Source organism: Microcebus murinus, chromosome 20 (assembly GCF_040939455.1).
Source record: "Microcebus murinus isolate Inina chromosome 20, M.murinus_Inina_mat1.0, whole genome shotgun sequence".
NCBI lineage: Eukaryota > Metazoa > Chordata > Mammalia > Primates > Cheirogaleidae > Microcebus > Microcebus murinus.
Genome location: NC_134123.1, coordinates 4,309,192 through 4,323,281, shown reverse-complemented (window position 1 = coordinate 4,323,281; position 14,090 = coordinate 4,309,192). Strand labels below are relative to the sequence as shown.

General features: G+C 49.2%; 1 protein-coding gene and 1 long non-coding RNA gene across 3 annotated transcripts in view; one reads left to right on the top strand and one right to left on the bottom strand.

Moving 5' to 3' along the window:
• The window catches only part of LOC105884754 (uncharacterized), a 40,026-nt gene extending 30,530 nt beyond the window's left edge, over nt 1-9,496 (bottom strand). For both annotated transcript variants that reach the window (XR_012913666.1, XR_012913665.1), the window contains exons 1-3: nt 9,414-9,496; nt 7,976-8,051; nt 775-853 (exon numbers count right to left, since the gene is read on the bottom strand). This is a non-coding gene — a long non-coding RNA (uncharacterized LOC105884754). The remainder of the gene's footprint in view (nt 1-774; nt 854-7,975; nt 8,052-9,413) is intronic.
• Nucleotides 9,497-10,125: 629 nt separating this feature from the next.
• CBLN1 (cerebellin 1 precursor) lies at nt 10,126-13,516 on the top strand. The gene is made up of 3 exons (XM_012788978.2): nt 10,126-10,393; nt 10,543-10,662; nt 11,887-13,516. The coding sequence occupies exons 1-3, from the start codon at nt 10,130-10,132 to the stop codon at nt 12,082-12,084; spliced, it is 582 nt and encodes a 193-aa protein (XP_012644432.1). The 5' UTR covers nt 10,126-10,129; the 3' UTR covers nt 12,085-13,516.
• The last annotated feature ends 574 nt before the right edge of the window (nt 13,517-14,090 follow it).

Genomic DNA, 14,090 nt, shown 5'->3' with positions numbered 1-14,090 from the left:
CATCTTTTAAAGGATGTTCAGCCTGGGGTGGTGGTTCATGCCTATAATCCCAGCACTTTGGAGGCCAAGGCGGGAAGATCTCTTGAGGCCAGGAGTTTCAGCCTGGGCAACATACCAAGACTCCTTCTCTAGACCAAAATAAGAAAAATTAGCCCATAGTGGTGCCACACATCTGCAGTCCCAGCTACTCGGGAGGCTGAGGCAGGAGGATCGATCGCTTGAGCCCAGGAGTTGGAGGCTACAGTGAGCTATGATCTTGCCACTGCACTCCAGCCTGGGCAACAGAGCAAGACCTTGTCTTGCAAAAAAAAAAAAAAAAAAAAAAAGAAAAAGAAAAAAAAGGAACTGTGGCTTTTCGGTAGTCATCCCAGTCGATGAGATGGGTGGGGGGTGATTGATTTAGCTTCAGTATTAAAGCAATAAAGTTTATAAGGAGACTAATACGGTTGTTACAAAATCAGATATTTCCTCAGATCCTGCCACAAAGGGTAGGAAGTTCTGTCAGTTTGGTTCCCTGATGTATGCCTGGTTCCTTCAATAAATAATACCTATCACATATACATTTGTTCAATAAATACAGAAAGAAGGAACATATGTGTTTGTGAAACTGTGCCAACTGTGTACACATTGTTACTGAGGCACAAAAATAGTATTTGTTTTAAATTTGGGGATGAGGACTTTCAGTGGAATATATCTATAAAACTCAAAGGAAGACATTAGTGTCTGGACTTACACAGCAAGAGAAGAAAAGCCACTGGCAAAGAGCCGACTCACCTGGCTTCGAGATGGTCCCGGAGCAAGCACAGGGCAGAGAAGAACGCACCTGGGATTCCAACGCCTGCTACCTGGGCACCTGAGAAGGAGGGCAGCCACACTCATGGACTGGGCAGAAAATGGCAGGTGAAGCCAAATCATGGATTATCTCATCGAATCCTTACAATTAGCCTTTAAGGTAAGTACTTGTTAACATTCCCACATTGCCAATGAGGAAATTACGCAGAGGTTACACCACTTACCAAAGGGCTCCTGCCTAGTGAGCACTGAGATGGGATTTTAGCCTTTCCTTGCATTCTGGTTTTGGAGCTACTGCATAAGAGCCACTGTGCCACATGTGCTGTCTCAGAGGAACTTACCCTTCCTGAGCCCCAGTCTATAAAATGTGGGCAGCTCAATCAATAAAACTAAAGTGCAACGGTTAAGGTTCAAGGTACTCCAAAATTCTGGTCTTTATCTAAACAGGCTATAGAACCAACAAAATGAAGAGACAACCAACAGAATGGGAGAAAATATTCGCAAACAATTAATACTTATCTGACAAGGGGTTAATGACTAGAACATACAAGAAGCTCCAACAACTCAACAGGAAAAAAATCAAATAATCTGATTAAAAAATAGGCAAAAGTTCTGAATAGACAGCTCTCAAAAGAAGATACACAAATGGCCAACAGGCATATGACAAAATGCTCAGCATCATTAGTCATCAGAGAAACACAAACCAAAGCTACAATGGCACATCATCCCACCCCAGTTAAAATGGCTTTTGTCAAAAAGACAGGCAATAAGCAATGCTGGAGAGGACGTGGAGAAAGGGAACCCTCGTACCCTGTTGGAAATGTAAATTAGCACAACTACTATGGAGAAGAGTATGAGGGTCCCTCAAAAAACTAAAAACAGAACTACCACATGACCCAGCAATCCCACTACTGGGTATATATCCAAAAGAAAGGAAATCAGTATGTTGAAGAGACACCTGCACTCTATGTCATGGCAGCACTATTCACAATGGCCAAGACTTAGAATCATCCTAAGTGTCCACAGTAGATGAATGGATAAAGAAAATATAGTACATATGCACAATGGAATATTATTTAGCCATAAAGAATGAAATCCTACCATTTGCAGCAACATGGATGGAGCTGGAGAACATTACGTTCAGTGAAATAAGCCAGGCACGGAGACAGGTCTTGTATGTTCTCACTGATGTGTGGGAAATAAACATTAAAACAACTGGTCTCATAGATATAGGCAATGGAATGGTGGTTACCAGAGGATGGGAAGGGTAGGAGAGGGGGAGACAAAGGAAGATGGTTAACAGATGCAAAAATATAGTTAGATAGAATGAACAATATTTCATAGTGCAACAAAGTGACTACAGTCAACAGTAAGTTATGGTACATTTGAATATTTTTTAGGCCTACACCTGCTCAGGTAGTTATGGTATACCTTAAAATAACTTAAGAGAGAGGAACTGGAATGTTCCCAACACAAAGCAATACTAAATTCTTGAGGTGATGGACACCCCAGTGATCCTGATTTGACTAATACACTTTGCATGCCTGTATCACAGCATCTCATGCACCTTATAAATATAAACTATTAATACTATGTACCCACAATAATAAAAATAAAAAAATTAAAATAAAAAAGCTATAGATGTTTTACCTCAATAATATCCTATCATTTTGATATTGTTGGTGCCTTAAATATTGATTGGCATCAATTTCATAATATTTGAGGTCATAAAAAATACTCGTGAAATTTTACCACATGGTGGCAAAGCCATAGATAAATTTCAGTGTGTCTATAATTACTTGAAACTGTCACAGTATGCAGTATGTTACCACAACAACCAGAGGAAGTGCGGATTCATTCAGTCTGTCCTGCCAGACCAGTAAACACCAGGATTAAGTAGATATTTTCACTGAACCTATCCCAGGTTTCTTTGGCATTTATGGATAGCTCACTTGTCAAATATTATTTTCTAATTGTTTTATGTTTCCTAACTAGCCTCTAGTATTATTTTGGTAAGAACCTCAAACAATACTAGGCAGTGGAATAAACAGACGGTCACATTAAATGGGTGACTGAAAGAATTTCCTGGTAAGTATCTATACATTGCAATATACCTTGTTATGGCTTACTTTCAACATGTTAAAATGTAAAACATCACCTATTTTAGGGAATAACAATAAAATCCTTGTTGACAACATGCACAAATAAAAGTTTACAAGCTTAAAATATTGAATAACAGTAACTGTCATGTTTCCCCATAATAAAACTCATTTTAGTAAGGTTTTTATATCATAAAAACTCAAAATAGCTTTATGAGTTGATAAAATAATACTTTTTATCTCAAGATTTTAACATATTCTTATACCGTAAGGCTATAGGATAAAATTTGCTTGGAGAGTTAGTATTTGTTATGTTAAGAAATACTTCTTTTAATATTTTCACTTTATTTTCTGAAGACTACATAATTACATGTATCGGTAGTTAATTTTTGTTATAATTTTGTTATAAACATGATGAATAGCTTTGTTTGTGGTGATGTCAGGCAGATTTACTTGTAATAAATAAGGGTTTCATTCAGGATGATTTTTCTCTGATACAGCCAGGGGTCAAACAACTCATGCTTCCACAAGAGGACAAAATGCCTCCTGTCTGTTGGCTCTGGAAGCGAAGCAACAGTTTGTGCTGACACAGGGCATCACTGAGATGCCAGGAGGAAACAGAACTGAATTCAGACAGCCCACATGGAGAGACTTTAAGGAAGGGACACCCTCTCAAGGTGTTGGCAGGGTTGGGGGATCAACAGGAGGTGCTGAGAACCCACAGACTGGCAAACCGCCCACCCTCAGGCCAAGATAGGAAGATGGGAAGGGAATACCACTGGAGTGCGGGCCGGAGCCCAGGACAGAAGGGGCCGCTGTGCAGGAAGCACAATCCTGAAAGGGAGAGCCCACTGCCAGGGCCTTCCTGGCGTCATTCTTCACACTGGGCACTGAAGCCAGAGAGCAGGAAGAGGTACCCTAACCTCTCCTCCTCTTCTCCTCCCTCTCTCCCGCCTCCGCTGGTGCCCTCCACCGGCCAGACCCAGCCAGAAGCCAGTTGGGGGCCAGCTTCCAGGGGCAAGAACAGGGCAGGGAGAGCAGAGACGGGCTCTGTGATGGGGGAGCACACACGCTGTGAGCCTGCTCATTCCCGGACCTGTCTCCGAGGCCTGGCCGAGTGGAAAGGCCAAGTATGCGCCTCTGACCTAATTTCTAAGTCTACTAGAAAATATCGCTTGGGGATTTTTCCACTTAAAGAATAAAATAAAATAAAATAAAATAAAATAAAAACCTCTCCCATTTCCCTTGCCTTTCCCTCTCTTCAAATTCCATTTAAATTCATTCCTTCATTTTCTTCCCGATGACACACAAGTTTGAGGTTCAACAAGTCCTGCAGTGAGCAGACTTTTCTCCAAGACCCCATCCTGAGAGCTCTCTGAGCTGTGGGACATCTTTATACAATTATCAATGAACACAAGACCCAGGAAATTCCCCTAAGATCCCTCCCACAATTAGTGATAACTTGCCCCAAATATTAATCCAGTCACCCACAGATGATGACAACACTTAACCATTTCTTTGATAAATGCCAAATGCATTTTTAAAAACTTTTTATTGGTAATGATAGTGGGTTTTGTACTTCATGATTTTCAATTTAGGATATCTGCCTAGTTTTTTTTTTTTTTTTGGAGTAACTACTTTCCTTAAAAAAAAGTATATGCCTGAAATTCTTGTTTGAGAATTATATGCTCTCTAATATATTAATTTTGTATGTATATGCAAGTTTTATATATCTCCTGATTATAGGATAAATGTAAACAAATACGAAGAATAATTAAAGCTGCCACTTTGAAGAAGTCTTCTTAGCAGAACTGGAAGAGTCTTAAATGCAGGTCCTTAGGTGTGTGCCTCTGACGCCTGTGCAATGAAGCCCTGGGCGCGGGCGTCAAGTGTAGTGCATCTCTGCAGCGGGCACAGGCCCTAAAACAGCGTCTTGCACATTACAACACTCCATAAATGTTTGCTGAATTGGCTAAACCTTGGTTTGTCCCCATAATCAACCACGCAAACAGCACACAGATAATTACTTCTTGGAAAAATTCCAACTACTGTTTGATGTTACCTATGTGGTTTCTCTCTCAAGAGCAGCTCTGTAAGATTACACTATTTTCTGGGTTTTTTTTGCCTTTGACCTTAATGTCATCTGCTTCAATAACAGCTTCATACTAAATTCCAACCAGCACATACCACAGCAGATTCAAGGCATCGTTTTAAAAATGGTGCTGGCATCTCTTAATTTAGAAGATATATAGTCTCCCCTTCTGAACACAGCCTAAGAAATGTGTTATTTGGAATTAACATAAGCGCTAAAGACATTTGAAATGTATTCTTTCATATTTTAAAGATCAAATTCTTTTTTTAAAAAAGAATAAAAATGTTACCAACAAACCTGGCCTTCATTAAAATGTAATCCTGCATTTTTCTACATTTAATAAAAATGTCCAATTACAAAGCTGATTTTGAAAGGTGACTTTTTAAACTTAAACAGCAAAAACGTTGCATTTAAAATGAATCAGAATAGACAAAAAAAAAAAAAAAAAGACAGACCCAGGAAGACAGAGGTTTTGGTGAAAGTTAAAATATTATTTCATCCTTTGTACACCTTAGAATCATTTCTGTATTTTATAGTCTAGATCCATGCATTAACTTGAAATGACCTTGACTCTTGAAATCCTAAATTTAACACTCCTCAGAACAAAGTAGATTTTCTCTTTTTCTTTATGAGCAAATGGACTAAATACTAGGGAAGGGGACTGTCTGGGCCTTTGAACCAAGACTAAAGGAGATGAAATCCTGTTTGATATGTATAAACATTAGAGAATCCATTTTGATTTAATAAAAGGATGACTTTGTTTCATATCCTGTGAGAAAATATTCCCCTTTTCCTGAAAATGCTCTCTCATTCCAATAATAGAGGGCTGGTTTCTTTCCATGGTGTGGGGTAGAGGGTGGAGGGTAGGTAGATTTGCCATGAATAAAATATCTATCGGGATTGCCATTATATCCATTTCTCAAAATGCACCGTGGTGGGAAATTCAGAATGCAGTGAGAGGAAATCAACCTTCACTTCACCAGAATACAAAGCCACATTTAAACCAGCAGGTAAAGCATAAACAATAACAGTACAAATTTACTATTTGCAACCTTGCAGTTTCCTAAATCTCTACATTACTTTAAAAGCCTCAGAGAAATGGTTTTATAATGCCTTACTAATATTTCAACACCTGAGGAGCCTTACCAAGTTAAGCTCTACAGGCTTGCATTTCAAAAATGACCTAACTCCAATCCTTTTTATTTTTCAGGCTCTCTCTCAGATTTTCATTTGTTTTCTTTAATTGATGAATAATGAGAAATTTTAGGTACTTGTCTACAAAGAAATGAAATGCTTATCTTTCTTCAAAGCAAAAAAATGAAAAGATAAAAATCAGTTTCAACAGAATATTGTCAAAGAAATATTTTAGAATAGTGTTTTGATTATTTATACTTATCTGGTTCTACTATTTGAGTTGGATCTACACTTCAAAGCTGCATCTCAAATAACATCGTGTTGGATAGCATCTGACTTCAGGTTTAGTCGAGATCTTGGAGACTGAAAAGCACCGTGACAAACACACATGTATTGTTGTGGCGACGGCATCAGTCTTTATCGCCATTCTGTGTGTGTGTAAAGTAAACGCCTGTTGTTTCCACCTGCCTGGTACCCCTGCCCTGATTTTCTTTTGGAGAACCTCTGTATTCTAGACCATGTGGAGCTAACACCAAACCCCTTTCCAGAGAAAGGTACCTGAATCCCAGCCTAGTCATCCAAACAGTCTATTCTCCATGTTCAGAAACAAGGAAGTGGCTCCAATCACCCAGTTGGTACTGCTTTCTAAAAGGCTATCATACGGAAACAACTTGTTTAAAAATGAAGCCAAAACTGGAAAACAGATCCTGGTAACACTGATTGACGGATCTAATTATACCTTAAATGGCAAGATCCACCCCTAGGCTTTTTGTATCAACCAAATAAAATCCTTAAGCCGGTTAGGTTTTGCCACTTGCAGCTAAAAGAATTCTGACTCTAAAACCTTAACAATACTAAAAATGAACCTGACTGCTTTTGAGGTTTCCAATGGATTTTCCTCCTCATATTCCTGATCTTATTTAATCCTCACAATTCATGAAAGCACATATCTATTAAATATTAAATTAACATTCATAATTTTCTGAACACAGAGTATGTCGAAGAGGAATGGGGAAAGCCAGGGGAGTAATCGATCTGAAGTCTCAGCTACAAGGGAGAGAACTGGAGGTTACCTATCCCGGAGCTCTCAATAGGTATCACCAAATGAAAGAACAAACAGCATATGGCAGAGCCAGGAGGCGATCCTTCAACTGATCCTTCACTAATCCCCGGAGGACAAATTCGGAGGCTTTTGCAGTACCTTGGACCAGAGACGATAAGTCCCCAAAAGGCAGACTTATGAGAATGGCTCAAACAACAGGACACAAAAATGGGGTCAGGTTAAACGTGAGGGTCCCTAGAGTTCTTACATCTAGATGGGTGCAGCCGATGTCACCGGGAGAGGGAAAGAAGGAAGGGGCTTAGTTTGGGAGGCAGGGAGGGAGACAAAGTTAGAGTCCGATAAACATGCACAGAGGATATATAAGCAAAGATATATACAGCAAGCCCTTAGAATGGCAGGGCTTACATCCAAGCGGCTGAGACTGGAAATACAATATGGAGAATCACTAGCATGCCCAGGGCATACCCAGGGCAGTTCAGACATGGGCTCTGCCCACCAGAGCACACTGGGAAGAGAAGAGGAAGAGGATGACCACCATCTCCTCCGGGTAACCTCAGTCCTGCTTGTGAGTGCCATGAAAACAGGCTCCCCTGCCCCCTATCCCTTGCTTTTGAATGCAGCCAGACAGGCACTCCGGAGGCGCTCAGTAAATATTTGTGCAATGACTGGCAGTGTGCGCCCGGCACTGCGAGCATGGGATTGCTTCTACAAGAGTGTTCCTCCAGGTCCCCTCCACCCAGAAGAACTGCCAGTCTTGGCCGCTACCCTGGATGCCGTCTCATTATTCAGTCTCACCTCTGAAATTAGTTCATGCTCTCACATTAGGTGTAATCACAGCTGGCGACGCTTTCTGGGGACGTCTCTGAAAGATCTGTATTGAGAAAATATTTTCATGTCATTTTAATTTAAAGTAAAATTGCTGGCTCTTCCCCCCTTCCCTGCCCCTGCGTGTTCTCCTGCCACCTTCTCAGTGATCTCCACGGGTCTCCGAACAGAGGCGTGGGTCAGTGGTGGGGTCCCCCTTCCGGGAAATTCTTTAAACAGCTATGATAAGTCTCAAGGAAACAAAGGAGACCTAGAAGTGGAAAGGCGTGGCTGTTGGCGACTCCAAGGCCGGTTCCCCACGTGGAGAGAGCGTAGCCTGGGTGGCCGCAGCCCCGCAGCAAGGAGCCCAAAGCCAAGGGGCAGTGCGGTCAGCTAGAGCCCCACGGCTCCCCAGGTCCTGAGGCTCTTGCGCTGCGGCCAAGATTCTGCCCTGGCTTGGCTGAACACGCCCTTGAGGTCGCTGGCGGTGACCAGAGGGACAAGAGCGCTGCAGGCAGCATCCCAGCTGGGCTCCGCTGGGGGTCCGCAGTGACAGATCATGTGCCCCCAGTCCCGTACCTGGTTAGCTGCCCGCGCCCTGCAGGTCTTGGCCTTGCGCACCTGGGCAAGAGCGCGCCCTCCCTCACCGCCTCCGCGCTCTCCTCTCCCTGACACTCAGCGAAGGTGTGTTTTTACTTTCACGTGTGACTGCGTGCGTGCGTGTGTCTGTGTGTCTGTAGTTCCAATTCTACCCACGGGGCGAAAATTCATTTAGGGTCAAAATTACCCTCTAAAAGTCGCCTATACATCGCAGGATTTGGTGTACACACTTACGCGGGGATAAAGCGTGCCACAAAGGTGCACAGTAAATAAAAAGCATGGATGCCAAATACAAATTTTAAATTTAAAAGAGAAAAACAGGTAGACGAGCTTGCGCGCGATGCCACGGTCCTTGTCGCCGCCCCGCCTGCGGCACACTGAGGGGCACTAAGGCGGGCAGCGCCTGTTTCGCTCGTCACCGCAGCCCCGCACCCGGCAGTACCGGGTAGAGGTAGGGGTTCAAGGGTCCACCCCAGCAAGGGAGCAAACGCGCAAGGGGACAAGCGAGCGCTGTCCGACCCCCGCGGCCGTTGCGCGTGGCGGCTGAGAGCCGCGAGCCGCGCTCCATCCTCGCGGCCGCGGCGGGGAGCGAGCGGGGCGCGGAGACGACCGGCGTCGGGCCCTCTCCGAGTGGCGGCCGAGCCTACGCCCCGCGGCACCACGTGCGCCGGCCCCGCCCCGCCGCGCACGCACGCGCCCCGCGCCCGCCGGCCCAGCCAGGTGCCCAGCGCCCGCGCCCGCGCCCGGCCCGCCCGCGCCCGCCGGGGGGCGCTCCCTCCCTGCCACCCGCGCGGCGGTGTCGCCCGGCCCGGCGCGCGCCGCCTCCTACCTGAGGGCGGGCCACGGAGGCGGCGGCAGGGCCCGGGCGCGAACGGGACCCGGGCGCGAGGCCGGAGGCAAGACGGCTGGCGGCGGGCGGGCGCGGGCACGGGCGCGCGCTCCCCGCCCTCACTCGCAGTCGGCTCCGGCCACGGCCCAACCCCGCCGCCGCGCGCCGCCTGCCTCGCCGCGCCTAATAACAACGGCGCGCGGGGTCAGGTGGCCGCGCGCGGACAGCGCCGCCATTGGCTGGGCGGGGAGCGCGGCGCGCCAGGATTGGCTGGGGGGCGGAGCCTCAGGCGACGGGGCGGGGCCTAGGCGGGAGGTGGGCCGGCGGGAGGGCGGCGGGGCGGGGCCAGGCTGCGGTCCGCGCCTTTGTGCCCCGCGCGCGCTCTCCGCCCGCTCCGGCTGCAGCGCGGCTGCATCAATAATTCAGAGCGGCGGCGGCGGCGGCGGCGGGTGCGGGCAGGCGGCGGCGGCGGGCAGCAGCGGCACCGGCTATGCGTCCAAGTGCAGCTGGGCAGCCGCGGCACCCCTGAGGCCCGGGCAGGGCTCCGGGAGCGCAGCGTGGGGACGCTTGTCCGGAGTGTGAGCGGGAGCAGCAGCGTCCGGGCGGCATCGGCAGAGCTGAGCGCGGAGCCTAGGAGGGGGCTGCGGCGCGGGACTGGGCGGGGGGCGGCCGGCGCGAGCAGCCCCGGGCGGGGGCCGGGGGGCGCCGGCTGCGCAATGCTGAGCGCCGTGGAGCTGTTGTTGCTGGGGGCCGCGTGGCTGGCGGGCCCGGCCTGCGGACAGAACGAGACGGAACCCATCGTGCTGGAGGGCAAGTGCCTAGTGGTGTGCGACTCCAACCCCGCGTCCGATCCCACGGGCACAGCCCTGGGCATCTCTGTGCGCTCCGGCAGCGCCAAGGTGGCTTTCTCTGCCATCAGGAGCACCAACCACGAGCCGTCCGAGATGAGTAACCGCACCATGATCATCTACTTCGACCAGGTGAGTGCTCCGTCCTCTCGCATGCACATTTACCGTGGGGGGTCGGTGGAAGGCCGGTGCCCCGTGCTCTCCAAGGGCTGTGCGGACGCGCGGGGCGGCAGTCCGAGCCTGGCTCCTGTCCACTCCTCTCCGCTCCCGTCTCGTTGTAGGTGCTAGTGAACATCGGCAGCAACTTTGATTCCGAGCGCAGCACTTTCATCGCCCCACGTAAGGGGATCTACAGTTTTAACTTCCACGTGGTCAAGGTCTACAACAGACAGACCATCCAGGTCAGCCGCCGCCTGGGGCCAGGCCCCGGCCCCCGTAGGGCTGCTGGCCACGGGTGGGGGGTGGGGCGGGCTGTGAGGAGGTGGGAGACAGGTGGCAGCTGCATGTGCTCACACTGCGTGGAGGGACAGATGATGGGCTTCACAGTACTGGGGCTTGGACTGTCCTGTGCTCTCCCTGTGGCCGGCTCCAGGGAGCCAGCCCCATCCTCAGAGACAGAGTTTTTTGCCTCGCCTTTCTGGGCCCCTCCGAAGACGTTCCCCAGATTTCCTGTGGGACTCTAGGGACTTCCTGTAACAGCGGCTGTTAGCATCACAGACAGTGCTGCTTCTGGAAGCTTCCCGCGACCGTCGCTTTCGGCACCTCCGACAAGTACCCCCAACCCCTCGCTCCGGCTCAGGAGTCTGCGAGGCGGCTTGCGTGCTTGTCTTCAGCACCACGGACAGAGCGCCGTCGCCCTCCAACTCCCACCTGCCCGAGGCCTCCCTTTGGGGACCGACTCTGGGTTTTTAACTCGCAGTTCTGGGCCCTAGCGGGTGAGGGATGGAGCGAGGAAGGGCGTAGTGCCACTCCCTCCCGGCTCCAGCCATGTCCGAGCCCGTGCTTTCCGGCGCCCCATGTCCCCAAAGAAGTCCACGTTTCCTTCGGGCGCAGACAGAGGCGGAACGCGCCGCTGGGGAGAGGGCGCCTGGCCCTGGTGACGATGCCACTGCAAGGGCAAAACCGGGCGGTGGCGGGCGCAGCTTCATCTGGGGCGGAATTGGCCGGCGGTTTGGGGATGAAGCGCAGAGTGCAGTGGTGCGAGATTTCTAACCAGCTCAAATCCGTGCCGTGCTTCTCCACTGTCTCCACTGGGAAAGGCCAGGGGTTTTTTGTTTTTGTTTTCCTGGGAGCCTGACTTTCTCTTTGAGGCTAGGGGAAGCAGGAGAGAGGTGGAAGGTCTCAGGGCGCTAGAGCCACCCCTGGGTTTATTAAATTGCATGACAGCAGAGTAGAGATTCGCTCAGCGCGCTCATCTGAGAAAGCGGAACGAGGGAAACTCCCCTTCCTCTCACCCAGTTGTGCGGTCTTTCCCGCCGCTGGACCCTGAGCTGCAAAGCCCCTCTCTACCCTCCCGTGTGGCCCAGTGCCCGCGGCCTTCGCGGCTGTGAGCCCGCCGGCCGGGTCGCGCCGCCGCCGGGTCGCGCCGCCTAGGCAGCGCCTCTGAAGCGGCCTTTCTTTCTCAGGTGAGCCTCATGTTAAACGGGTGGCCGGTGATTTCAGCCTTCGCTGGTGACCAGGACGTGACCCGGGAGGCCGCCAGCAACGGAGTCCTGATCCAAATGGAGAAAGGCGACCGCGCATACCTCAAGCTGGAGCGGGGGAACTTAATGGGGGGCTGGAAGTACTCGACTTTCTCCGGATTCCTCGTGTTTCCCCTCTGACTGCCTCGTAGCCCGCAAGGAGGCAGGGCGAGGGCGAAGGCAGCAGGGGGAGTGAGAAAGAGGCCGAAATTAAGAGGGCAAGAAAGCCCACGACTGGAAACTTCTGTATGTTCCCTAGCTGTATCCGGTGGAAAGGTGCGCGCGGCGGTCAGGCGACTTTGTCGGTTTCCTTGTTAGGAGAAGCAAATTCCGCTTAGCGCTGCGCACTCCCGTTTCCAAAAATAAACTCGCTTCCCCCATTCCAGTTGCAGTAATCAAGAGACTGCCTTGTCATTGTTTCTTACTCCCATGTTCATATTCCCTGCAATTTATTTAAAGAAACTTTGTATTTCACTATATAATGTGAAATCTTTCTCCCTTTCGCCTCTGAATCCTATCTACTGAAATCTAATATGTCCCCCCTTTAATGTGGAGAGGGGGTAAATTTTCTTTTATTGGATGGGGGAGTTACTTTTAATTTGGCTCTTCTTAAAACACCGCTCAAGTTAATTAGCTGAAGATACTTTGTATCCTGGGCTGCTCGTTAGCCGAGAAAGGACTCACCTTAGTGGTGACTGGTTTAAAAAATATATATAAATATATATCATTTGTATATGAAGAACTTTTCCCAGTGGAAACTGGCTGTATTTCCGTATTTCTATGTCCTATTCAGAGTGATCGTGAAATCTAAGGCTGCTCGATGTTCTGATGCTTGTCAATGCCCCGTGCTCTGTGGCTCCTCCAGACGCCAAGGAGGTTCTTCTGGACGCTTCCTCGTCCTCTGTAACATACGTGTGAATAGCCAAGATTTAATTTTGCTTTAACCCAATAAAGTCGAAGTGGGACTTCTATTTTTCTGAAATAGCTTTCGAAACTCCCCATCTTCCCCAGCTGCGAGATTGGGGACCGGGGTTGCCAAAGGTCGAGGCCCAGAAGGGCAGGAGACTTGTGAGAAGGCGACCAGAGAGAAGTTGGGCGGGGGCAAAGGCTTTCTCGAAAAGCCAGCCCTGCACTTCTCCCCGCGCCAGGCCGAGGGCCAGCCCTGCATTCGCCTGTGCTCACTGCTTTGGCACAAATATAAGAAATCTGGAGGATATCTTGCTAGGCCAGGTGCAGCTGCCGGCCTGGGAGCGAAGTTTGAGTTTTTTGTATTCCAAATGCATCGGGAATAATCGCAGTTCGAGGACCCAAACCAACCTGTCCAGAGCGGTGGTCTCCCCATGCTTTCTGTCCCTGGATGTCCCCAATCCTTGTCCACTTCGCAGTTCCCAAAGCAGTATGTTTTATACCACCACCTCTGAATCCGGAATCCACCCTCGGAATTACCCAGCGCCCAGGATGTGTGACTGCGCTCATTCGCAGGACTTTTGTTATTCAAGAGGTTCATCTAGGAGTTTTGATTGTATGGGAACACAATGTGAAAGCAAAATTGAAATAAAGGACTTCGTTTTAAGTCTGGAAGGCTGACCCGGTCGCTTCTGCAGCGGGGAGGTTGGGAGCCTGAAAGCAAGTGGGTGGCCAAGGGCGCAGGGCGGAGCTGCCGCAGGGGTGGGGGCCTGGAGGTTCTGATCCCATTTAGAGGCTTTTTCATGGCCTGAGATTCAGGGATGAATTTAATTATCCCCTGTGGGTGCGGGGAAGGAAGAAGGTTAATAATAGCACAATAAGCAACATTTCTTGTATTTATTCCTGCAGCTTGTCAGAGTTAGAGATTCATGAGCACGGGCCTTGGTTGAAACCTGGGCCCTGTTTCTCCTCTGCGCAATCCAGGCACCCGGCCAGCAGCCTTGGGGGCGCCCCCCCACCACAGTGGCTGCCGTCCCCAGGGGCCAGGTAGGGACTTGGGAGTGAGGGCCGGGCTCGAGTGCTTTTCATTTTCTGCTGGACACTTCCCTCCTCCCCAGTCAGTCCACAGAGAAGTGGGGATGAAGGCCCCTAAAAGGAATTTAAAGGAAAACTACCAGTATCATTTTTATTAAGAGAAACGCTTTCTCTGCAGGCAGTCTTTCGGTTGAGAAGGGAGGCCT

Excerpts from the sequence above, each read along its gene's own strand:
- CBLN1 (XM_012788978.2), top strand. The coding sequence starts at position 10,130 with ATGCTGAGCGCCGTGGAGCTGTTGTTGCTGGGGGCCGCGTGGCTGGCG. Across the intron at positions 10,394-10,542 it reads TGATCATCTACTTCGACCAG|GTGCTAGTGAACATCGGCAG; the intron begins GTGAGTGCTCCG and ends GTCTCGTTGTAG. Across the intron at positions 10,663-11,886 it reads ACAACAGACAGACCATCCAG|GTGAGCCTCATGTTAAACGG; the intron begins GTCAGCCGCCGC and ends TTTCTTTCTCAG.